This window comes from Phoca vitulina, unplaced genomic scaffold (genome assembly GCF_004348235.1).
Source record: "Phoca vitulina isolate PV1807 unplaced genomic scaffold, GSC_HSeal_1.0 scaffold40, whole genome shotgun sequence".
Lineage (NCBI taxonomy): Eukaryota > Metazoa > Chordata > Mammalia > Carnivora > Phocidae > Phoca > Phoca vitulina.
The window spans coordinates 25025986-25050217 of NW_022589743.1; the positions used below are offsets into that span (position 1 = coordinate 25025986).

At 59.3% G+C, this 24232-nt stretch overlaps 1 protein-coding gene across 4 annotated transcripts; it reads right to left on the minus strand.

Moving 5' to 3' along the window:
- Positions 1–3058: 3058 nt before the first annotated feature.
- On the minus strand, positions 3059–23864 carry CLUH (clustered mitochondria homolog). Of its 4 annotated transcripts, none has more exons than XM_032428953.1 (26): positions 23659–23864; positions 16240–16442; positions 15935–16106; positions 14277–14420; positions 13971–14095; positions 13694–13848; positions 13488–13613; positions 13061–13208; positions 12746–12838; positions 11252–11946; positions 10195–10421; positions 9886–9987; positions 9654–9754; positions 8663–8815; positions 8508–8570; positions 8172–8416; positions 7832–7916; positions 7509–7662; positions 7289–7428; positions 6425–6505; positions 6226–6351; positions 6013–6134; positions 5646–5739; positions 5420–5554; positions 5258–5331; positions 3059–4553 (listed from the first exon to the last, which is right to left on the minus strand). In XM_032428953.1, the coding sequence occupies exons 1-26, from the start codon at positions 23756–23758 to the stop codon at positions 4367–4369; spliced, it is 4050 nt and encodes a 1349-aa protein (XP_032284844.1). In that variant the 5' UTR covers positions 23759–23864; the 3' UTR covers positions 3059–4366. The 4 variants fall into 4 exon arrangements, with proteins under 4 accessions (XP_032284844.1, XP_032284843.1, XP_032284841.1 ...); XM_032428952.1 differs by having other exon boundaries at positions 9886–9990; positions 16240–16448; XM_032428950.1 differs by lacking the exon at positions 23659–23864 and adding an exon at positions 19240–19444 and having other exon boundaries at positions 16240–16448.
- Between the last annotated feature and the right edge of the window lie 368 nt (positions 23865–24232).

Genomic DNA, 24232 nt, shown 5'->3' on the forward strand with positions numbered 1-24232 from the left:
AAATGCAGTTACTCAAAACTCACCCACTGGTATATCACTTCAAGCTTCTTTCCAACGCTCATTGGGTGTGTCCCTGACATAGGATGAGGGATAGGAAAGTGGAAGAATTGGTGGGGAAATGGTACAGCATCCTAAATGTGGCAGCTCTGTCCCTGTTTGGGCTTTGGTGAAACTTGACTTGCATGCAGACAATTTTTGGATGCTGAGAGACCTACCAGAATTCTCTGATTCTCACGATGTTCCCCAGCAGGCCAGCGGCAGCAGCACTTGGGAACTCATTAGAAATGCAAGCTCTTGAGCTCCAGCTCAGACCTACTGTATCTGAAACCTCTATATGAAAAACCAATTTTAACAAGCCATCCAGCTGATTCTGATGTAGGCTCAAGCTTGAAAACCACTGATTCTGATTAACTACCTTCTAATTGATTAGAATCAGTGGTTGATCTCGGGGTTGTGAGTTGAAACCCCACGTTGGGTGTAGCTTTTTTTTTTTTAATTTATTATGTTAGTCACCATACAATATATCATTAGTTTTGATGTAGTGTTCCACGATCCATTGTTTTCGTATAACACCCAGTGCTCCATGCAATACGTACCCTCCTTAATATCCATCACCGGGCTAACCAATCCCCCCACCCCCCTCCCCTCTAAAACCCTTTTGTTTCTCAGAGTCCATAGTCTCTCATGGTTCATCAATAAAATTCTTTAAAATAAAAGTGGAGGTGGGGGGATTAGGGAAGGGAAAATAGACCTAACACTTTGAATGCTTGTTAAGTGCCAACATCCTTACTCTCACATACACTCCCTGCTGGTGGACATTAGTATTTTGATGGACAAGAACACAGGCTCACTTTAAGTCTTATGCCAAGGGTATGAAGCCCAGCTAAGACTGTGAGCTGGGACTCAAACCCAAATGTACATGCTCTTTCCCTTATCTGGTTCTGCCTATGTTAAGCATCTTGTTAGCTATCTAAAGTGTAAGGAGGACCTTCTGACCTCTTTCAGTTTTTTAACCTTTAGCAAAGCAGGAATGATCCTCCTCCCATCCCTGAGGCCATCACACCACACCACACTGCAAACTCCCTGGGAGATGACCACTGGGAACAGGGCAGAGTCTGGGAATGGGTCAGCAAGGATTATGTTACCTACACTTGGAACTCCTAAATCATTCTGAAATGACCTTGTTCTCAGGATAATTGGGTCCTGCATGGTCTGCATCTCAGTGTTTGACTTTTTTTTAATCAATACATTTGCCTGTCTAATGGGAGTATTTCAGTCTGCATTTGAGCAGGGCCACCTGTCCTCCGTAGGCGTCCTGATATGCATGCCTTGCCAGATTTGATTTTAAGATTTTATGTATTTGGGGGCGCCTGGGTGGCTCAGTCGGTTAGGCGTCTGCCTTCGGCTCAGGTCATGATCCCAGGGTTCTGGGATCGAGCCCCGCGTCGGGCTCCCTGCTCCACCGCGTGGAGCGGGGAGCCTGCTTCTCCCTCTCCCTCTGCTTGCTGCTCCCCCTGCTTGTGCTGTCAAATAAATAAAATCTTAAAAAAAAAAAAAAAGATTCTATGTATTTGAGAAAGAGTGAGCACGAGCAGGTGGGAGGGATGGAGGGAGAAGGACAAGCAGACTCCCCGCTGAGCAGAGAGCTCCATATGGGGCTTGATCCCAGAACCCTGGGATCATGACCTGAGCCGAAGGCACATTCGGTTCAACCGACTGAGCCACCAGGGCGCCCCTGGATTGGATAGCTTGGATTCTGGCAGTAGGAATGTGGACCACAGCAGGCTACCTGGTTCTCTGCCTCAGGGTACACAGGGTCCTCAGTGTGGTCCAACAGTCCTCTCAATACCCATTTCACGCGACGCCTGGGTGGCTCAGTTGTTAAGCATCTGCCTTTGGCTCAGGTCCTGATCCTGGGGTCTTGAGATCGAACCCCGTGTTGGGCTCCCTGCCCAGCGGGAAGTCTGCTTCTCCCTCTCCCTCTGCTGCTCCCCCTGCCTGTGCGCTTTCTTCTCTGTCAAATAAATAAAATCTTTTAAAAAAATACCCATTTCACAATGGCAGTTTGAAGGGCAGGAGTGGAGACAGATGATACAGTCCCCCCCACACACACCCTGGGATGATACAATCTTAAAAGCTTAATTTGGTTATACTAGCTTTTCAAAAAGATACTTAAGTATAAAAGTGACATGCATGTTAAATCCATCGGGCTCCCTGCTCAGTGGGAAGCCTGCTTCTCCCTCCCCTGCTTGTGCTGACAAATGAGTAAGTAAAATCTTTAAAAAAGAAAAAAAACTTCAAGGTCAAGAACATGTTCTTTCCAGCCGGCTCAAGAAAGTAACCAATACTCGGGCTGGAGTATCTTTTTCTTTTCAGAGAATTTGTTAGACACACACAAAAAACCCCTCCAAGACTCGAGACGGTATTGCCGTGCGCACGCTGCTGAGGCCCACCTGCTCAAGACAGCCGAGTAGCGGCGGCCAGTTAGGAGCTTCCCCTCTTGGAGACAGGCCCTGCCCCTCACGCTCACCGGCTACCCCTGCCCCCATCTCACTGCATCTCCACAACAGCCTGGCTTGCCCAGAATTTACCCTAGGACAGCAAACTTGACAGCGCCCCATTCCCGCACTCCTAGGCTTCTGGAGGCCACCGCCCAGTTCTCCTGACTCAAAGGGACAAGGGCAGCCCCAAATCAGGTGTTGGGCAACCTATCAGGGCCAGCAAGCCCAGGCCCGGGCCCTCAGCCTACGGCACCCCCTCATTCCAACTGGCCTTCACTCAACCCTGTACCACACAAATCTCTATGGAGGAGTGACTCTCAGCCTCCTCTTCTGTGACCGATGGGTGACACTTACCTGCTGTGTCGGCAGTCAGGGAAACCCTAGCTGGGTGCCTGGGACTCTACCCCCCTTAAAGGACCTTTTAAGGATAACCTTCAATTTGACCTGATTTATACACATTCCTGGGCTTTAAACTCCTGCACCAGTAATACTTCTGGCAACAGCCCTCCCCGTGGCACGAGCCTGGACAGAACACACAGGAGAGGCTGGGGCAGCAGGTTTCAAAAACTCACTTTATTCCAATGTGAAATGAAGACGTGATGGTTTAAAAACAAGAAAAAGTTCTTGATCAGCGGTGGGGAGGCTTCGCTTGCTAGCTCACACCCACTGCCTTTGAAACAAGGGAAGTGGACAGACCATACCCAGAAGCAGCTCCCCGCAAAGCCCCAGGCAGAGGCCCCAGCCCGGGAACAGGTCCCTCCAGCCCACCGGGTGGGGCACTCCCCCCGCCCCGCCCCCGCCCCATCAGGGCTCCGACAGCAGGCACAGAGGAAGCGGGAGAGGGAGTAGCTGGGGCTCACGGGAGCCACCGCCTTCCGCGGACACCCCCACCCCGCCCCAGAGCTCCTCTCCGTAGGAGGTGCTTGTGTGACAAGGACCACGTAGGGAGCTGGGCTCCACCACCAAGTGGCCATCACTCCTCTATCTAGTCAATTCCCCACCAGGGTCCAGGACTCAGCCCTGGTTCCCCCAGTCCCTCGGCCTACCCCAGCCCCACTGTGCCCACTGTGCGTCCGGCAGCTCAGGTTACAAGGGGGAGGATACATTCAGACCGTAGCCCCCAGGGTGGGCCCCAGCTGGGAGGCAGGGGGCGGGGCCGGGGCCCAGGGCAGACAGGCCAGGGCTGCGGACAGGTGTGTGTCTGGGCAACCGCCACTGCCGCCGCCGCCGCCCTCCCCCGCCGCGAACGCAGCAAGGCCCGGTCACAGTCACCACCTTGCCGCGGAGCTAAAGTGCACCCCCACCCTCCGGCCCTGCCGCAGAGCTCCGGCTCCCCACCCTAGGACACAGGAAAGCTCCCCTTTTTGGCGTCAAACCTGGACTCGAGGCCAAGTCGGGCCGAGGGGCAGCGGCGGCACACGCAGCAGCCGTGACGTCAAACATACGAGCGACCTGAGAAATGTCATCTTCACGCCATCCACTCGGAACCAACATGGGGCTATGTACAGATTAGGAAGGACGGACCGACACACTCACGGGCACGGACACACTCGCACACACCTGCTGGGGGGGCCCCAGGGGGACCGGACCCCCAGCTGGGAACGGATGCCCACACACTCCATCCACGTGTCTTCAATGAGGCCTCTGCATCGTATATTCATTGAACCAGTGCAAAAACGTCTTTGGGGAGGGGGCAGGCAGGCCAGGGTCCCAGGAGGATGCTTGGGGGTGGGGGTGGGGTTGGAAACATGGAAGAAGAGGGACCTGTTTCCTCTCCCGATCTGCAGGGCATGCCCCCCTTCTCCTGGAGTCTGGATCACTGGGTAACGGGGCAGCCGGCTGACTGTCCATCTGTCTCTCCCTTTCTACCCCTGCAAGCTCGGGGAAGAAGGGTCCTTGGCGGCCCGGGGCTGGGAGGCTGAGTCCTCTGGGGCCCCTGCTGGCTCAGGCTCGGTGGCCATGGGTTCCTCAGCCTTCTCCCTGTTTCTGCTGGCCTCCTGGAGCTGTTGCCGCCGCGCCACCTCGGCTTTCAGATTCTCCAAGTCTTTTTGGCTGAGTAAAAGGACAGGGGCGAAGGGCAGGTGTCAGAGCAAGCCTGGGCCCTCTGTCACCTTACTGGCCCTGGTTACACCTACACCCGGGGCAAAACCAGGCTCGTTCTTTGTCTGGAGAGACACGCGTGGAACAAGTGCTTCCCTCCCCAGAGCCAGAGGCTTCTAAGCACTCAAAGTACGAGCTCTGCGCACGTGGCACGGCCTCCCATTAAGGCCTGGCTCCGCTCAGCCTCCACGTCCAGCTCACATTCACAGCAAGTGCGGGCGGGGCAGGCGCACGAACCCCGGCGCCCACGCCAAGCCCCCCAGCGCGTCCCCCAGCGGCGGCAGGGAGGTGGGGCCCGGCCGGGGGGCGGGGGGCAAGGCCCGCGTGGGGGCAGGAGGCCTGAGGAAGAAGGTGGCTGCTCTCAAGGACAGGGAAAGACCGCCGGGGCCCAGCAAGCGTGGGGAAGATGCAGCCCTGGCCTCACTCTGCCACAATCGTGTGCAAATAAGGGAAAAAAGGACAAAAAAACAAAACAAGATTACAGACGTGTGTCTGCTCAACTACGCAGACTACTTCCTGGACGATGCACAGAGCGCTTCTTACCACCGGCTGTACTTGTCAATTCCGAGCCACGACAGTGAGTTATTTATTTTGAAAAGCAAAACACTAAAGCCAACTTCCACGCGGGTGCGCAGCGCACTCGGAGGGGGCCTCACCTGAGAGGAATGAAGAGGATGCCGTTGATGACGTTGAGCTGTTCCAGGACGCTGGCCATGCTGGGGGCTGTGAGCTGAGGGGCGGCAGGGCAGGTGAGCCTCGAGCGGCGCCGGGAGGCCGGGCCACGGGCGCCCGCCGGGGGGGGGGGGGGTGACACCCACCTTGAGGGGCGGGATGTTGGCGCTGGAGCCGTTGCGGTAGATCTCGTTCATGGTGCGCTGCAGGGCCACGGCCTGCTGGGTCAGGCACTTGAGGTACTCGGAGCTCTCCTTGGTCTTCTCATGGTCCTCGCCCAGCTGGGGGTAGGGGGGGCACAGGCAGGAAGGGATCAGCGATGCCGCAGCCCATGGGCCCAGTGCCACCTCCCTAGCCCCTGCCGCGGCCCACCTGGGTCTTATAGATGGTGTAGCCTTCCTTCTCGTGCTGCAGGGCTGACCGGAACTCGGCTTTGCTCTCGTAGACCCGGGCCACAAGGTGGTGGCTGCAAGGAGGTGTGCAGGGCACAGAGGGACAGGCGTGGGTGGGGGCACGATGGGGGTGCACAGACCACTCTAGATTCGGCTCTGGAATCCACCCGAGGGGAACAAACAAGCCCAGGACTCGGAGAAGAGACGAAGTTGACAGAAAATTCCTCAGGAGTCAGATGGAAGCCAGAATGCTGGATCCCATGTCCACCCTCTATTCCGAGTTGCCTCCCGGGACCTCGTCACTGTGGCCCTGGGCGCCCCCTGCCCCTAAGCCAGCACGGCCTCACCTGAGGGCCACCTTGAGGGATTTGGGCCCGTGGTACTTGGTGCTGACAGCCAGCGCGTTCTCCAGGAAGCGCAGTGATAGGTCATACTCCATCACTCCGTGCAGCACCAGCCCGATGTTGTTCTGGGGACAGCGGGAGGGCCCGGGTCAGTCCTGCTTCCCCAGGACTGAGGCTCGCCCCGCCACAGCCCTCCGCCGGCCCCCCAGCACTCACATCCAGCAGTGCCATCTCGGGGTGGTCCTCCCCGAACACGAGCAGGGTGAGGTAGCGGGCGCGGTACAGCAGGCTCAGGGCCGTGGACAGCTGGCTGCTGGCGAAGCAGTACAGGGCCAGGTGCATCTGCGGGGGCAGCCATGTCAGGCCCGGCGGCCACGCTCCCCCCCCGCGGGCCCCGCCCCCACCGGCTGCTCACATATTCCTGGATGGTGTTGGGGTGCTCGATGCCCATCACTCGCTCGCTCATCAGCACGGCCTTCTGTTGGTTACTCAGGGCCTGAGAGAGGTGGGGAATCATCACCCCAGGGTGGTGAGCTCCCCACATTGAGTCTGCCTGGCCCCCAAGCAGCCCCCAAGCGACTCAGCCTTCTCAGCAGAGAAGTGTTCAAAACTCAGTTCTGAGCATGGAAGGCCATGCCCCACTCTGAGGCCTTTTTAAATAGCTTGTCTTGAGCCTTTTGCCCCTAACAAAATCTGTGCAAACATCTATACAAATCTAACATTAGGCTAAAAATAAAGCAATAATAATAAAAAAAAAAAAGCACACACAAACAAAAGAAAAATTCTACGGTTGAGGAGTGGGGGCCTACAGTGCACCTGCCCCATGAAGCAGCCTCTTGAAGTCCCGGGCCAACAAGGCAGGTGGACCCCACCAGGCCAAGGATTGCTCAGAGGTGCTCCGAGCAGCTTCACACCATTTCACAAGGCCCCAGGTCCTGTGACTCTGAGAACCCACCCTCCCCACTGTCCCCGTGAAGGGAGGTCCTGTCAGCACTCTGTCCACAAGCACGGCGGCTCTCCCGACAACATCACTCCTGAACCGCAGAGCAGGGGAAGAAAGCCCAGGCAGCCTCCCTGGTCTCTGCTGTTCCTCCCAGGGGGCCCCCAGGGAGAGCAGCACCCTCGGCCCCACAGACAGGGCACACTTCCCCAGGCCTGGACCTCCACTGCCTGCGGCATGGGGTGAGAACACAGCCCCGGCTCCCTCGCTAGCCATCCCCCAGTGCCAGGCCAGGCGCCAAGGCCTCCGCTGACAGCCCAGAGGGTGCTCCAGGCCCACCTCGGCGTAGTCGCCCATAATGTAGTGGAGACGAGCAAGGAGGCGCAAGCAGGCGCAGATCTCCACGTGCATGGCTCCGTACACGTTGTTAAACAGGTTCAGGGCCTCATTGATGAGCTCACAGCCCTCCTTCAGGAAGCCTGCAGGGCACCCCCAAGGGTGGCAAGGTCAGGGCTGGGCCAGGGGACCCCCCTCCCCCCAGCCACACCTGGTCACGCACCCTGCTGTACTTTGGCCTGCCCACTCTGGAAGAAGTGGAAAGCGTCCGAGGCCTTTGGGTTGACGTGCTTGACCACGGGGAAGATATTGAGCACATCCTCCTCAGTGAATGCGGGTTTGTGGCGGCTGTCGAAGCTGTACTCCTTCAGCAGGATCTGGCGGACACAGCCCAACACCCACAGGTGGCCTCAACCCCAGGCTCACATGGACGGCACCTCCCAGCCTACCACCCCAAGTCGAGAGAAAGCCACGCCCCCCCACCCTGATGGCCCTGCAGGAGCCTACAGGAGCGAGGGCATGGGACGGACCCCCCAAGTCACCCACCTGGATACCGGTTTTCAGGGAGATTTCCCGCAGCAGCGTGATCTTCTGCAGGCCATACGTCTCCACAGCCTGGTCCACGGTCTCGCTGGGGGAGAGGCGGCCATGTGGGCCTGGGCAGCCCAGCCCGTCTCGGCCCCTTGTCCACAGCTGCCTCCCCACCTGAGTACCAAGTACTCACCAGCCAGGACCCAGACCAACAGCCCCCATCCCCACCCCAAGAGCAAGCAGCCCTCCACTGCTCCCTTCCTCCTCTCCTAGCCCACACCCTGCAACCACAGGCCGTGGCCCCCAGCGGCCCTCGTGCTGAGGGCCCAGCGCCCCCACGGTGTTGCTCACGTACCACTCAAGGCTGAAGTCGAAGTAGTTCTTGGCCTCCTGGCAGATGTTCTTCCAGAGCTCCTGGGGGGTCATGACAGCCCAGGCTGTGTTATCTGCCGCCCCTAGGGGCCGGTTTCTCCTCCTCCTGTTCCTCTTCTTGGAGATCAGCTCATCGGCGGGCAGGTGGGCCACGGGGTTGGGGTAGGAGCTCAGGAAGCAGTTCAGAAAGTGGCTAATGGCAGCTGAGAGGCCCGAGAGCTCCACTCCCTGCAGGGAGTTTTGGACTCATGTCGTTAAGGGCCCTCAGGCCCCAGCCCAGGGCTCTTCCCCCGCCTCCCCCTGCCCCGCCCCGCCGTACCTGTAAGTATGTCTTGAAGATGTGCTTGGCAGAGCGGGTGATGAGCTCTCCGATGCCAATTTTCTGCAAGGGTTCAGAGAAGGGAGTCTGGGTCCGGCCCCAGGCCTCCACTCAGCCCCTGGCCCGCACAGCCCACCACCCCGAGCACCACTCACGTAGATGTGGTCCAGCTGCTCTCGGGCCGGGCTCCGGAGGACCAGGTCCAGCACCTTGCCCAGGTAGCGCATGTTGATGCCCCGCTGACGCATCACCTCAGCCAGCGTGGCCCCGTCCATGGGCAGCACTGCGTGGTCGATGCAGTCCTTCACCTGTGGGCTGCAGCAGGTCAGGCGCCCCCAGCCTGGACCCTCTGCCTCCTCCCACCCTGCGTCTTCCCGGCGGGGAGCTCATGCTATCCTGAGGTCCTGAGAGAAGGAGGGCACTGAGACCCGAGCTCCCAGTTGGGAAGAGGGAAGAAGGCAAAGCAGCAGCCAGGACACAGGAGAAACGTGTCCCCCAGCCTTTTGCACAAGCAACAGGAAATGGGAAAGCAGTCACCCTGTGCCTGCCAGGCCCACCCAGTAGAGCAGCAGGGGTGAGGGCTCCCCTCTGAGCATGCGGGACAGAGCAGAGGTGACCACTTGGGGGCCACAGCTTTGCCAAGCCTGGAAGGTTTGTGTCAAGCCTCAGAGAGATCAGGCAGGGGGCCCGGGTGGCTGGCACGAACACTTGGCTCCAAGACCTGAGACAAGCATGCTACCCGAGCACGGGGCTACCTTACTAGGGAGCAAGCTCCCCATCATCCAAGGAGCCTCTGTACAAAGCTTGTGAGGCCGAGAAGATAGGACCCTCCCCACCTTTTTTCCAGATGCCCCCCCGTCACCCTCCCTGAAGCTGTCCTGTCACACGGGGGCTCAGAGGCCCAGACCCCTAGCTGCCAGCCCCCGGGGAAGGCACAACAGAGCAGACTCTGTGCCTGATGCCTCCCTCGGCCTCTCTGGGTCAGCAGCCCTATCCACACGATGGTGGCAAGCACTCCGGCCCGCCGCCCTCACAGATCAGCAGGTCTAAGGTTCCACAAGCTTCCAGAACTGGATGGATGAGGCACCAGGGCCTTTAACAGCATGCCCTGTGCAGCCCCCCCCCCCGCCCTGGCACCTCCCTCACCAAGCCAGGGATCTGGCAGGAGAGCAGGAAGGCAGCAGCGTCTTTCAGCAGCTGCTTCTGGTCCCGAACTTCCTCCTGGCAGGACTCTGGGAAGCGAACCCCTGTGGGAAGAACAGCAGAAGCCTGATGAGGCAGGAGAGAGGCGGGCGGGGAGACAGACGGCAGCACCCACCAGCACCAAGGGCCCCAGGATGGCCGGCGTGGCCCTCCACCCGCCTGACGCAGGGCTTGCCTGGTGAGAAGATGTCAGGGTTGAAGCGAACGTCAAAGGCCGAGCTGCTGATGGAGCCGACTGCCCTGCACGCGTTGCGGATCACCTCCCGGCTCCGAGGGTCTGCTGTGGAGACGCGGCCGGCTGGGAGGCAGCTCCCCTCCACCAGCACCCCCAGGCGCTACCCTGAGCCTCCCTAGCTCTACACAGACGCACTGCGGGCCTCCCTCCGGCTGCCTCAGACACCTGCGCCCCCCTCGGGCCCCGGCCCGCACCGGCTGCCGGGACAGAAGTGGGGCCCGGCCCTCCCCACATCCACAGCAGCCCCACCTGTCCCGTCGTCTGAGGCGATGGTCTCCGCCAGCTCCTTCACCTTGGCCAGGCCGCTGGCACTGCCACCTTCCTCCTCCTCACTTCCTGCCTCGGGTCCCGGAGGGTCTTCAGGCTTAGATTCCGAGGACGGGGAGTCACCGTTTTCCAGCGAGGTGGGGCTCTCCAGCCTGCTGGCCTTCTGCTGCATGAGCTGCAGGGCAGCGAGCTTCATGAAGAGGAGGTACCTAGAGCGTGGCAGATCGGGCAGAGCACGAGATGGGAAAGGCTCTCCGGAAGCCTCACTGGCTGGCTGCGGGGACCCGGGCCAGGCCCCCGACTCCTGGCCTGTGCCACGCCAGCAACTCCAACAGGCAGCAGCAGGTCACCACCCAGACCGAGCTCTTCCCAACTGGAGGGCGACAGCTGGGGTGAGAGCGGGGAAGAGGCCAGGGGCTCCGTGCAGGCCAGCTCACAAGGGAGAGGGGGCCTCACCGGCATTTTGAGAAGGAGACTGGTTTGCGGTGTGGGACACCTGATGTGGCTGACTCCTGAGCACTAAACGCCAGCAGTGGTGACACCCCCCGGTACTGGGACATTTAAAAACACTTTAGCAGGGGCGCCTGGGTGGCTCAGTCGGTTGGGCGTCTGCCTTCGGCTCAGGTCATGATCCCGGGGTCCTGGGATCGAGCCCCACATTGGGCTCCCTGCTCGGTGGGAAGCCTGCTTCTCCCTCTCCCTGCCGCCCCCCCCCGCTTGTGCTCTCGATCACTCTGTCTCTTTCAAACGAATAAATATAAAATCTTAAAAAGCAACAAAAAACCACCGTTAGCAGATTTCCATAGGCCCCCTTAGAGGAAGAGCGCCCCCTCTGAGAGCCCCGGTCTAGCTGGTTTGCGGGTTTTCCACCAACAGAAAGCCCCTGGACGTCCAAGTTGTGGAGCCTGACGTCACAGTAGGGAGGCTGGGGGCGTAACGACTGTGGCCAAAGCGGGCTGCTCGTCACTTTCCCGAACCTGTCCCGTCAAGGAGCAGGCCCCAGGGCCGCCTGCTGGCTGGGCACCCACCCGGGCCTCACCTGTGCTCTACGAAGGCATCCACCAGCTCCTGGCGCAGGCAGCAGAGCTTGTGCCGGTGGGCGCGGGGGAAGCCGGCGCGGCTGCACTCCTCGGGCAGCCCCTCGCCGGGCACGGGCAGGAAATTGAGGTCGGGGGGGAAGGTGCGCAGCAGGTCGAGGATGTAGTGGCGCCCGTCGTTGCCGATGATGCCCTTGCACTCCACGGAGGAGCAGAGCTCCACCTCCTCGTCGCGGTCGTTGAGCACCCGGTGCCTCAGGATCTTGAGAGGCCGGCTGGTACGTTCCAGAAGCTCCAGGTAGCGAGGGTGCGACATCACCGTCTTGCCGAAGTCAATGGAGCCGTAAATGACACTCTGCTCCTGGTCCCGCTCCAGGATGCCCGGGATGATGGACTGCGCCGTGACGCGGTAGCCCCGGTAATCCACCACCACCGTGCCCAGCGTGTACAGCCCCTCCACGTCAACGGCGTTGTACGTGCGCACACCGTTCAGGTCATTGGTGGGTGCCACGTAGGCCGCCACGTCCCCACCGAAGTCCTTGTAGTGATCGCGAACATCAAAGCCCAGGCTAAAGAAGATGTTGTTCCAGATGAACATCTGCATCTTGGTCTCCTCACTGGGGTTGATGGCCATCACGTTGCCATCGATGACCGCCATGGCACCCCGCGTGGCCGCGGCCGTGAAGTCGCTGTGCACCTGTGGGGCGGTCGAGACCAGGAGGGTGAGAAAGGCCCCATCCCCGGGAGCCGCAGGTTTCGGCCCGCCTGGCCAAGCTCACCCAGACAGTGCGGCCAAGTGGATGGCCCCGGGGGCCACGGGGGCCTAACGTCGGCTTCCTCACACTTAGAAAAAGGCAAGAAACTCATTTTTTGAAAAAACGTTAACTTATGCTCAGAGAGACGCAGAGCTCAGGGATTAACAAGGAGGGAAAGGACTAGAGCGGGTCTTGGATCCACCCATTATGTGCCAGGTGAACTTGGCCAGGTCCCCTCTCAGACCTGTTTTCCCCGCCAATAAAACAGTGACAATCAAAGTATCGACTTTACGAGGTGTCCAAAAGGTTCCAGATGGTGCTGTAAGACACCTGACAGAGCCGCTGGCCAAGTCAGTACTCAAAACAGTGCCATCTTAGGTCTACCATTACCGTCTCTAGGCAGGAAGATTATAGGAGATTAAAAACGGCTCTTCTGAAAGCATTACTTTTTCCTCCTCTCTCTAGGCAGTATCACAGTGTGCCCAGGCGAGGTCCCAGTGGCAAACAGCGGTGGGCGGGAAGCCGGGAGAAACCTGTCACGCAGCCCACAATGGAGGAGGTCCCCCTACCCTCCACCCAGCCCCTGGACTCCAAGTCTCAGAGAGGTCACAAAACGGAGCTGGGATAGTCTGCCCGGAGGCGAGAAGCCAGCCAATGCCCGGCAGGGTACCCTGACCGGCCCTCTTGGCAGGTGGCAAGCAGGCCTGAGGCTGCCAGTCAGGCAGGAGGAGCCGTAGGCACCTTGAATATAGCTCTTTCTCGAAGCAGCCGCTCAGGCAGGTTCTTGCGGGGTAGTTCCCTTGTCGTCTGCAGCTCCTCGTTCCAGTCCCGGGTCTGCAAAGGGACCAGGGAGGGAGATGCCGGATCAGCCCAGCCCCAAGACCTGCTCTGGGTAGCCCGTCCCTCCGCCTGCCTGTGGACAGCCTCAAACGCTCCCAAGTGAACCAGACAGTCAAGCAGATGAAGTTTCCAGGCAGGCGCACAGAACCCAGCCTGGCACCCACCCAGGGCGGGGGAGAGAGGGGCCCAGGGAGGGCGGGGCCAGGCTGCAGGCACCTGTCCAGGAATGTGCTCCTCATAGCCCAGCCTGGAGGTGTAGGCGTCCTCCGCACGCACACAGTCCATGGCATGCTCTGCCTGGGGGGCTGTCCAGCTGTACACCTGGAACGGGGTGGCAATCCTCTCGAAGGGGTGGCGCTGGACCCTGTGGCAGCAACATGGGGAGATGGGGAAGACGGCCAAGCTGAGAGCCCCGGCCTAGCCCCCTTCTGACGCCCCCACCAGCTCTCGTGCCTCCCAGCCCGGAGACCCTGCCCCCGCGGAATCTAACAGAAGCAAATGGGCACCTCTTCTAGGATTGCTGTCTTGGGGTCTAGCAGCTCCCTAAGGGGAGGTTCCGGGGTGCTAGGGGCTGAGGGCATAGGGCTTCTGAGGGAAGATGCGGGGTGGGAGACAAGGGGCAGAGACGGGGCAAAGGCGTTACCTTTTCTTCTGCAGCACAGCAAAGTTTTTTTTGAAGGTGGGGCTGATCTGGTTGAGCAGCTCCACCAGGGAATGGCTGAGGAAGCGGGGACTGGCAGGCTTGGGGTTGAAGTGATATGCTGTGGACCTGTGGGGAGAGGGTGGTCACTGCACAGGGCACCCCAAGTAGCCGGCCAAAGACCTGGACGGGCTCACACAGGGACTTACTGGTTCAGGTAAAAGCCCCGCGTGGATGCCGTGATGCTGACTTGCCGGTCCTCGGCTGTGATCACAAACAGGTACATGAGGTCCCCATGCATCTTGCGGTTCCCAGGCGGCGGGTTCCAGCCACTCATGGTGAGCACTTTCAGGCACTGCAGGGGCTGCAAGAATGGCCAAGCGTGAGCGAGGGCCAGGCCTCTGGGTGTGGTGCACCGCCCCCCGCCCCCCGCCCTGCCCCACCCCGCCAGGGGCCTGCTCCCTGTCTCTGTTCCGGGCATACTACCTTCCAGTCATGGTTCTGGGGCTGCAGGGGACACAATGGCCGCTCCCGGCTCCCTGGAAGGATGTACTCAGGTGGCGTGCAGTCAATGGGGTCCATCTCCAAGCCTTTCTTCCGCTTCCCGCTGTCTGAGGGACCCGGGGCTGGTGGTCAGCACAGGGCCACCCAGGGGCAAACTGGCCCCAGCACGGAGGCCTCCAGCCCTGCCCCCTCCTGGTGGCAAGGCCTGGCCCCTAGCCCCTTCACCAGCCCCTGGCCAATTTGCCCCTGGACCTTCTGCCCAACCCCCAGCCCCAATGCCTCCCGCACCTCCCAGGTCGCCATCAGTAAAGACACTCAGGAAGGACAAGGAGTTGCAGTCAACCCCATTGAAGGCATCAGATGGGTCAAGGCTCTTGAGCAGGTCCCGGACGTGGCGCACGTGGATGCGGGCCTCACGGACTGTGTACGGTTCTGTCGGGAGGGCGAGAGGCAGCGCGTGAGCAGGGCCTGCCCCCCGCTACACCAACCTGCCCAGCACAGAGAAGTTGGCCAGGAGGCTACCACGGTAGTCTTGATTTTCACATTTTAGGCCTCCACTTACAGAGGCCATTATGAGCACATAAGCTGGATTCAACACACACACCCCTTCCATTAGGCAGGGATCCTTGTTTGCAAAGAACCTTCTGCCAAAGGGCACAAAAAATGCTTCCTGAAGCACATAGGCCTTGGGGAGCCCACAAAAGCCCCCTGCTCTCATTCACAGGTGTCCCACGTGGGCAGGTCCGAGGAGGAGCTACGGGGTCCCTACACCGCAGCCTCAGTCCTGCTCTCCCAGGGCGGCCCTTGCTCGGGGGTGGCCTGAGAACTTCCCCGTAACTACAACACTACCCCCCAATATATGCTTCGTGAATTTTAACGGGGGCTCTTTTGAGGGAGAAGAGAGACTTCATCATCAAGTAAGTTTGGGCATGCTTGCATTACACTTTCCACATTTGCTTTTAACAAGCTCACATTGCCCAGAACCTCTGAGCTATCTCTCTTCCCTGGGGACCCAAGGTCATGGGAGCTTTTATTTTACAAGCAAACCAGCCTCACCACACCAGCCGACTGCTGCCCACTGGGCCTGACTGCTCTACTTGAGGGCTGTGAAACTTAATTTTATGAGATTTAACTTCTCTCTCTTTTTTTATTCTAAGCTGTAACCGTTTCATTTTTTTTTTTAAGATTTTATTTATTTTGAGAGCAAGAACAAGCAGAGGGAGGGGCAGAGGGAGAAGCAGACTTCCCACCAAGCAGAGAGCCCGATGGGGGGCTGGATCCCAGGATCCTGAGATCATGACCTGAGCTGAAAGCACACGCTTAATGACTGAGCCACCCAGGTGCCCCGGATTTAACTTTTCTTTCTATAGAATTTGACTGGGCTGATTTCAAGCCCTTGGTACTGTTTTTTAAGATTGTATTTATTTGACAGAGAGAGAGAGAGAGAGTGCACATACGCACGCACACCCAGGTGCCCGTTTTTTGTTTCTGTTTGAAAGTGAGCACGCAAGTGCGAGTTAGGGGGAGGGAAGGAAGGGCAGAGGGAGAGGGAGAGAGAATCTCAAGCAGGCTCCATGCCCGGCGTGGAGCCTGATGCAGGGCTCAACTCACGACCCTGAAATCACGACCTGAGCTGAAATCAAGAGTCAGATGCTTCACTGACTGAGTCACCCAGGTGCCCCAGTTGGTACTGTTTTTTTAAAAAACAAAACAAAACAAAACAAAAAAACATGACTTTGATATTTAACCTATAATGTTGAAGAGTACACGTGTGAAGGCCTGAGGAGCAGATCTGGGCTCCAATCCTGCCTTCACAAGTTCAGTACTGTTCCAAGCCTCCACACACCCATCTGTGACACTGAGATACCAGCCAGGGTGGGTGGAGTGCCACCCGGCCCCACCTCTGTGTGCCCTCCCTTGGCAGGCTGCCCAACTTCTGGACAAACCTTCCACCACGCGTAGCACCGAGCCCTCCTGCAGCCCCTCGACACTGCGCAGCTCTGAGAAATGGTCCAACATGTTGCCATCCAGGTGCAGCGAGAAGCACGTGCGGTGACATGTGTCTTCGCGGTCCATCAGTACCTGGTGGATCTCCTGTACCATCTCCTGGGGGGACACCTACCAAGGAAAAGGCCCCAAACACCGTGATGAGGACATACTGCCTTCCCTACAGTACAAGGCTAGGACAAGCGACGGCCAGGCCCTAATGGGCTCATGCTCCGGTCCCCAGGACCCCTCTCCTCCATCTCACCTGTAAGGAAAAGGGCTCAATCCCAGGTGCCAGGATCTTCACAGAAAAGCCTGTGTCCTGAATGACAATGACTTCCTGTCCAGTCGTCTCCTCTCCCGGCTCGGCCTCATCCAGACCATTTTCCCGGGACAGCTCAGCAGCCCTTTCTTCCTTCTTTAGGCCCTCTGGACAGTCCCCATTCAGTAGCATGACTGACGGCAGCTCTGCAGCTAACAAGGAAGCAGCTGAGGTAAGTGGGGCCACCTGCCTCACCCACCTGGGTGGACATGTGCGCCACAGAATGGCGTCCGCTGCACTTCCTCCCGAGACTCAGCCCTACCCCAGACCCACAGTCCCACTCACACTGGGCACACCACTTCCCTCAACCCTGGCCACCTGGAGCCCACTGCCTCCTCCCTTCCACATCCTGGGCCCTCCCTTCCATCTGCTCCTCAGTCTTCCAGTCTGGCTTCCATCTGGGCACACCACCCAAATCCCTCTCCCTTGAGTCAACCCAAGGCCCAACCCCAACTGTCTTCTCTGGCCTCAAGGTGTGTGACTTCCCAGCAGCACCCATCACTGCTCACTTTCTCCTCCCCTTCCCTGTAGTCACTGATCCCTTGTTCCTGGCTCTCCAGCTCCGCCCCCCCTTCCAGCAGCCCAGGCTGTGGGTGTCCCAAGCCCCAGCCTCTCCTGATCTCCCAGGACTTCAAACGCCCTCCCGCCATGCAGCTAACCTGGCCAATCTAGGCCTTGCTCAAGCTTTTCAACACGTAGCCATCCCTTAGGCATCACCAAAGTCTCATCTTGTGACATGGAATTCACTTTCCTCCACAAGCTGGCTTCTGCTCTGGAAATGCCCCCCCCACCCCTAGTCACCCAGCCTAATCTCCAAACTGGTCATGGAACCCAGCCTCTGCAGCCACGGCCCCGGATAGGCCATCTTCCCTATTTCAAGAGCACCACTTAGAACCCACTGCTCACAAGATCCAAGCTTCTTAGGCCAACACTCTCAGGCACCAGCCTGAAGCACATCTCAGCTCCTACCAGCTCTCCCTGTCAATGTCTCAGGAACACAAACTACTAGGAAGCCTGAGAACAGGCTCCCCATCTTACCTTCCACTTCTGTGCTTTTGTGCAGTTCATGCTGCCCTCAATATACCACTGCATCAGGCAAACATACTCATGCGTCAAGGCCCAGGTGAAATAAGCCCCCCTCTCTATATTTCTTTCTTTCTTTCTTTCTTTCTTTAGAGCAGAAGCAAGGGAGGGGGAGAGGGAGAGAGAATCTCAAGCAGATTTCCATGCTCAGCACTCAGAGCCCGACACAGGGCTGGAATCTCACAACCCTGAGATCATGACCAGAGCCAAAATCAAGACTCGGACGCTTAACCGACTGAGCCACCCAGGTACCCCTAGACCCCCTTCTCTAAAGCCTGCCCAAATGACCCCTGACAACAGAATCACTGCATCCTCATTGCCCCCCAGAGACATGGTGACCACCTCCCAGAGCACTGTTTTGTCATTCTGGGGGGCTGTTCACACTAGCAACTGTATCTTCTTCCATCTTTCTTGCACTCAACAGAAACGCATTGAATTAATGAATTAATTACTGCACATGTGGAGTTAAGTCCAGTATTTGCGAACAGCACCCAATTCACATGCTGTGGGGAAAGAGAAATAAGCAGGTGACAAAACCTTCCCTTTCTACCCAGGCACTAAGGGGAATAAAGGAGAGTCCCCTCCCTGCCCTGGGGAGCAAGGACCTCCTCACCATCACGCCAGCAAAACACAGGCCTGCCTGGATATCCATTTGGCCCACGGGCCTTCCCGCCCATGGTCAGGCCCCTTGCTTGTCTGAGAGGTCCAGACAGGTCAGCTCACCCAGCTCTGCTCCACACCCCACCTCCTCTTCCCTACTGTTAGGAGTGAGATGCATTTTCCCCAGAACTTCGTGGGCCCTACCCAGACACACCAGAAATGTGGAGCCAGAGGCCTCAGGAAAGGAGATAAGCCCAGGACAGAAGGGCACGCCAGGGGCGGTGTGCAGAGAAGCCACTCCCTCTTCCCTGTGTCCCCTCAGCTTAGTGATAAACAGGACCGCCAGGAGCTCTGATGCAGTTCCCTCCACCTCCCCCCCCAAATAAGGACGTATGAGGCCCAGAGAAGTTCAGAGCCTTGTCCAAGGTCAAGAGTGGACCCCAGATTCCCCATCAAGAGCCCACACCACCAGGCCATCAAACTGCCCTCAATCTTGGCCACTATGGATCTCCAAGGACTGTTATCACTCTTGTCCCAGCACACCTCTCCAAACCTGAGGTGGAATTCCTGAGAACCACAAGGACACACGAGGACCTCTCTCTAGTGAGCCCGCAGCCCCAGCACTGCGACCCCAAACTCCTGAAGTGAGCAGCCACCCCAAAGGGAGAACTCGGCTGACTCTATGACGAAGCAGGCAGGAGGGTGGGGAGAAGGGTGGTGCTTGGTCAGCTTCCAAAAGGCAGCAAGAGGAATGGCAGATATGAGGAGGCGCTTCCCCTAACTGGGTCCTTGAAAAAGGCTTTGCTGTCGGAAGGCCCCTGGGATGAGGGCCCCCCCCCAATACGGTGCAGCAGCGCTGAGGTCTAAGACCCCAAAAGTGAGAAGTCAGAAACGCGGACCCAGATGGGCAGACTGCTCCCGGAGTCTGGGCCTGGAAGGATGGGAGGGAGGGCAGGGAAGGATGGGAAGGAGGGCAGGGGAGACAAGGCAGGGTGGCTGCAGCTCCCTCCCGTCTTCCCCAGGCCGGGGAGCCTGCCCAGAAGGTACCTCAGCACCAGGTTATGTCCCAGATGGTACCCAACCCCCTATCAGATTTCAAAGGAATGTGGCTGGTTCCCAGGGGCCTCCATTCCCCCAGAATGGTGGCTCTGCCCTCCTCCTTCCTCTAAGGAACACTGAAGGTCTCCCTAGCACTGGATTAAAGCCAAGTGATCTTCCCAGAAGAGGGTAGCCACCTGGCTCCCTGCCCCCACAGCCCACCTGGTGCAGTTGGAGGCCGCCCTCTCCTGGACTCTGGAGTCTCGAGACCACCATGGCAACGAGGCAGCCAGCTCTCCGGCTCAGGCTCGGCACTGCCTGAGTCCCCTGTTCCGGCCTCTGCCTCTACCCTCGCCCCCATGCAGCTGGTCAGCCCAGGGCTGGAGCTCTGGCTGGCTTCGGGTTTCAGTGGGGCCAGGCCTGCTGGGGCAGCCCTGGGAAGGGCACACTCCCCCTGCCTCTCATCCTGCTCAAGGTCGGCCGGAAGGACGGCTGTGGGCCAGGAGGCCCCAGTGGCTCCAGGACCCCAGGGGGAGCTGCTACCAGCACGCAGGCCCACCTCCCTGTACCCACCAAAAGGGGGGTCACTGCTGGCAAAGCCATTAGGGGGGCAGGAGAACCCAGCGTTTGGGGTACCTGGGCCCCTCAGGACCGAGGGCCCTGGGGGCTGGGTGGCAGGGGCAGGGCCCAGTAAAGGGGTCCTCTCCTCAGCCCTAACCCCAGTGGGGGTGGGCAGGATGGCTTCAGCCAGCTGCCAGCAACAGCTGCTGCAGACCCGGGCCCAAGCCATGCGGTGGCCACCCGTCCACCCGTCGCAGACACCGAGCACCCGGCCTCCTGGGTCAAGTGGCTGGCTGAGGCCTCTGGCTCATGCTGCCCCCTGCAGGTGACCTGGCAGCTCTCCTCTTCCTGACAGTCCCTGGTTCTGGTGGGAGGGGGGAGGGGCCCGCAGTCTCCCAGAGGACAACTGCACCCGCGGCCCCAGGCCTCCAGCTCCACCACGAAGCTGGCAGGCTCTATCTTCCCTTCCCAGCAGCCCCTGCGCTGCCAGGACCAAACCAAGTCTCTCCCCCCGGGGAGAACAGAGCTGGCAGCAAGAGGCCGAAGGCCGTTCGGTTGTGGAGAAGGAACATGCCCAGCCTCGCCAGGGCGCCTTCCCAGGGCCCCTGACCCGTTGCCAGGGCCCAGGCAGCACTGCTCCGGCATCCATGCAAACCAGGGTGGGGGCGGGGAGCCCGGCACACTCCAGGACCCCTCCCCTCCAGTCCTGTCCCAGGCGGCCCTGACGGCCAGGCACGCGGCAGGCCCTTGGCCTCTCCTCAGCCCCCACCAAGGCTTCCAGTCCACACACACTGACCAGATGGTAAGAAGGGCCGGACCCAGGCAGAGCTCCTCTTATCCTGCCCTCTTCTCAAACACACGCTAACTCTCTGGAAAAGGGGGTGGGCCACAGCAGCCTGGCAGTGACCTGTGAGTAGCAGCATCTACCGTCCATCTCCATTCTGGTTCCCAGAAAGCCTGTGCTCGCTCTAGGCCCATCCCACAGCAAGTCCCTCCATCAGCTCAACTGGCCCATCTCACTTGAGGAAACAGAGGCCCCAGAGGCCAGTAAGCCAGCTGCCCCAGGACCCGGAGGAGACAGGCGGCCAAGCCACGTCAAGAAAAAACCAGGGGGGTGCCTGGGTGGCTCAGTCGTTGAGCGTCTGCCTTCGGCTCAGGTCATGATCCCGGGGTCCTGGGATCGAGCCCCGCATCGGGATCCTTGCTCCGCAGGAAGCCTGCTTCTCCCTCTCCCACTCCCCCTGCTTGTGTTCCTTCTCTCGCTGTGTCTGTCAAATAAATAAATAAAAATAATAAATAATAAATAATATTAAAAAAAGAAAAAAAGAAAAAACCAGGTCTGTCAGGTGTCCAAACCCATGCCTCCGAGTGCCACTGTCCCAGGCTGCAGAACCCACCAGGCACACAGCATCTCTTCCTCCTCCAGGCCTCAGGCCTCAGGCCTCAGGCCAGGAGGCAGATCTATCTCCAATCATAGCGCCCTCCCAACCCTCTACACCTCTGGGCCAGCATCCCCTCTTCTCATATCCCAGGGGGGAACCCCTAGGACCTGGGCTTTAGGGAAGGGGAAAAAAGTGGTCTGCTGCAGAATGGGAAGGGGTTGCCTAAATCGCACACTGCATATACACACCCCCAGTCCTCACTGGCTGGATCGGGATGAGGAGATAAAAGTGTACCCCTGGCCTGGCCTGGGAGCAAAGAGAGCCCATGGGCAGCAGAGAGGAGGAGTTAGAAAAGAAACTTAGGACATCCCAAGTGGCCTCTGTGTCTTCCCCAGCCTGGCATGGCCTCACTCAGTAGACTGTGCCAGGGCCAAGCCCCGCCCCAGTCAAGGCTTTGGCAGGTGAGGCTCCAGCAGGAAGTAAGGCCCCAAAAGACACATCACCCCTCCCAGGAACGCAGGGCTTCAGGGGAGAGGGGTAGGAGCAGGTAGGCAGCCTATGGAAGACCCCAATGATATGGGCATCTGTCTCCTTCCTGTCCCCCCAGGCCAGAAATAGGTATGCAAGGTCTGGAGATAGTCCAGTGATCCTCAACTGGTCTACTCAGACCTCCCCACATTTAGAGCTTTAGGATTCTATCAGGGAGTTCCCCTAAGCCCTCAAGCTCCTCCCAGTCTGCCAGCCCCCTTTTCTGCTCTGGGCCTCAACTCCAAGGAGCCCTCCCCTAAGCAGAAGGAACTTGACACACCACTGTGAACTTGAAAAACCTGCCTGTTCTCTTAACCCTAAAAGCAGCTTTATTCCCAAGAAGGTAACTGACCCTTGCCCCCGACCCCGAAAGGCCTAGATTAGCGCCTCAAAGGGACTGAAGAACCTTCAAGAGCTGGGTCCTAAGGGTCAGGAGCCCGGATGAGAACCTACTCGGGGGTCTCCATTAAGACCACACTCCTTTGAATAGATTCAGGCTGGCTGTAATTCAAAGCCTAGCTATCTATACTAGCTTCCCAGAGACATAAGGAGCTAATGTCCCACCCGCTAGCATGCTCCCAGTTTCCCAAAAATGAACAGCTGTGCCCTTCCCCGACCCAGGTTGCCCCAGACAGAGCCTCTCGGCACACAGCAGAGACAGGGCTTTACTCAAGCCCGAAGGAAAACCTTCCAACAGACTCTCCCCTCCTCACTCCCCATGTTCTCAACATAAACCCAAACCAACATGCCTGTCCCGGCTTCCTCTGGGGCAGGTAGGGGAAGCCTTGGCATGCTGGCCACAAGCTAGAAATCCAAACCCCCCCCCCCCCCGCACCCAGCTCAAGTGCTGTGTGACCTTGGGCAAGTCACTTTCTTCATGTCTTTTTGCTAGAAGGGAGATCAGCCAGACCCGACCTCCTCTTATCTAGCCTGCCCCACTGATTCAGAGCCACATCAGGGGAAAGCCTGGCAGGTTGGAGTCAAAAGTATCTGTTGTTCTGCCCAAACCTTGGCCTTATCTAGGCAATCAGCAAAGCTGCCACAGTACCTATACCACCAACACAAGGTAACTCTGCTGTGACTGACTGGGTCAGAGAGCCTCCTCCTAAATATTGTTCCCATCCTGACTCACCAAAGCTGGGAAGGGAGATGAAGATGACAAGTCCATGCTGAGAAGAGCCGGGGGGGGGGGGGGGGGGGGGGGGAAAGACAGAGGTAGTTCTGCATTCCCACTACCAACCAAGCCAGAGAGGGACCACAGCCCAGGCCTGGGGCCCTGAGGATGATTTGGAGGTGACAACTGAGGCTATGGGAAAGGGCTTCCAGCCTTAAGGCTGGAATCTAAGACATGAATAAGGAACAGAAGGAGCCCAGGAGAGAAGGATGAAGCAGGCACCACTCCCAAAGCCACTGCCACATAGCCCCCACGGGGGAGAGTTGGGAGCTCCACTCCACACTGATGACCTTTGCCTTAAAAACAGCAACCCTGGGCTGATCCACTTTTCGCAATAAGGCGGGTTAATGATCAAGTTCTGGCACAAACACCTACTCCTGCCAAGGAGTTTGGCTTTGCCCCCACACGCAGGCAGACCCCCTAGGTCTGCAGATCAGGCCAACACCTAACAGGGAAGAGATCAGAGCCCGAACACCTGGGGTTAAAGCACTGCCTCTGGGAATGAACCAGACAAGCCCCCTCAGAATACACACCCACAGCCAGCTCGCACTCTTCCCCACAGACCATGCCTGGGAAGTCCCAGGTTGAGCCTTACTCGCAGGACTGCAGTCCTGTAGAGGCAACGCTTGAGATCCTGACGCGAAGGGCGCCAGACCGAGCAAGTGTCAGTGACCCCAGCCCGGAGGGTTACCCATGCCCGCGCGCGGAGGGGGTGGGGCCACCGATTCCAGTCTGCGGCGGCGGCGCACCCCGAAACCGCGTGTGCGCGCACGTGTCCCCCCTACCGCTGTCCTCCCCGGGACCCCACGTGCGAAACCCAGGCCGAAGCCAGGGGCGACAGTGAAGGTGACCTTCAGGGCGGGGGCGGCCCGGTGAGATGCAACCCGGCCCGGCGCAGAGGGAAGGCGGCGGTCCCTGCAAACCCCGAACCCGCCCGCCCACTCGGCCCGGTCCAGCCTCCCCGCCCGGCTGACCGCTGGCCCCGGCCCCGCTCACCGGCCGCGCCCGGCCGCCCCTTGCCACCGGCCTGCGAGCTGGGCTCCAGGGCGCCGTCGGCCGGGGCGGCCGCCGGCAACTCGTCCGTTTTGATGACCATGGCGGCGGGAGCGGGCGTCCGGCTCGGCTGTCCGCGCTGCCCGCCGCGCCACTAACCCAAGTGCCCTGCGCGCCGCGGCCGCTGCGGGAAGGACGGAGTCACCGGCCCACGTGGTGCGCGCTGTAACCTTTAACCCCACCGCCGCTTCCCCTGCCCCGCCCTCGCGCCCGGCCCGGCCCACGGAAGCCCGCGAGGGACAAAACGCACCGCGCTCGTTGGCCGTCCACCAAAGGCGGTGACTTTCCCGAACGCCTTAAAGGGAACGCACTGTGACTCAGGGTACAGGGAGGCTTCTGGCCCCCTCGAGGGGCGGGGCTCCGGAGAGACGTCCTTGCCGTTCTTAGTCGGTCCCGCGGGCGCCCTGACCTTGGGTGGAGACTGTTCGAGGACTGCCATTGCTCACCGTCCCTTCCCCCAGTGGCCCTCTGCTTCCTATTGCAAATCTGCCAAATGACCACGCGGTCTCTAATCTGC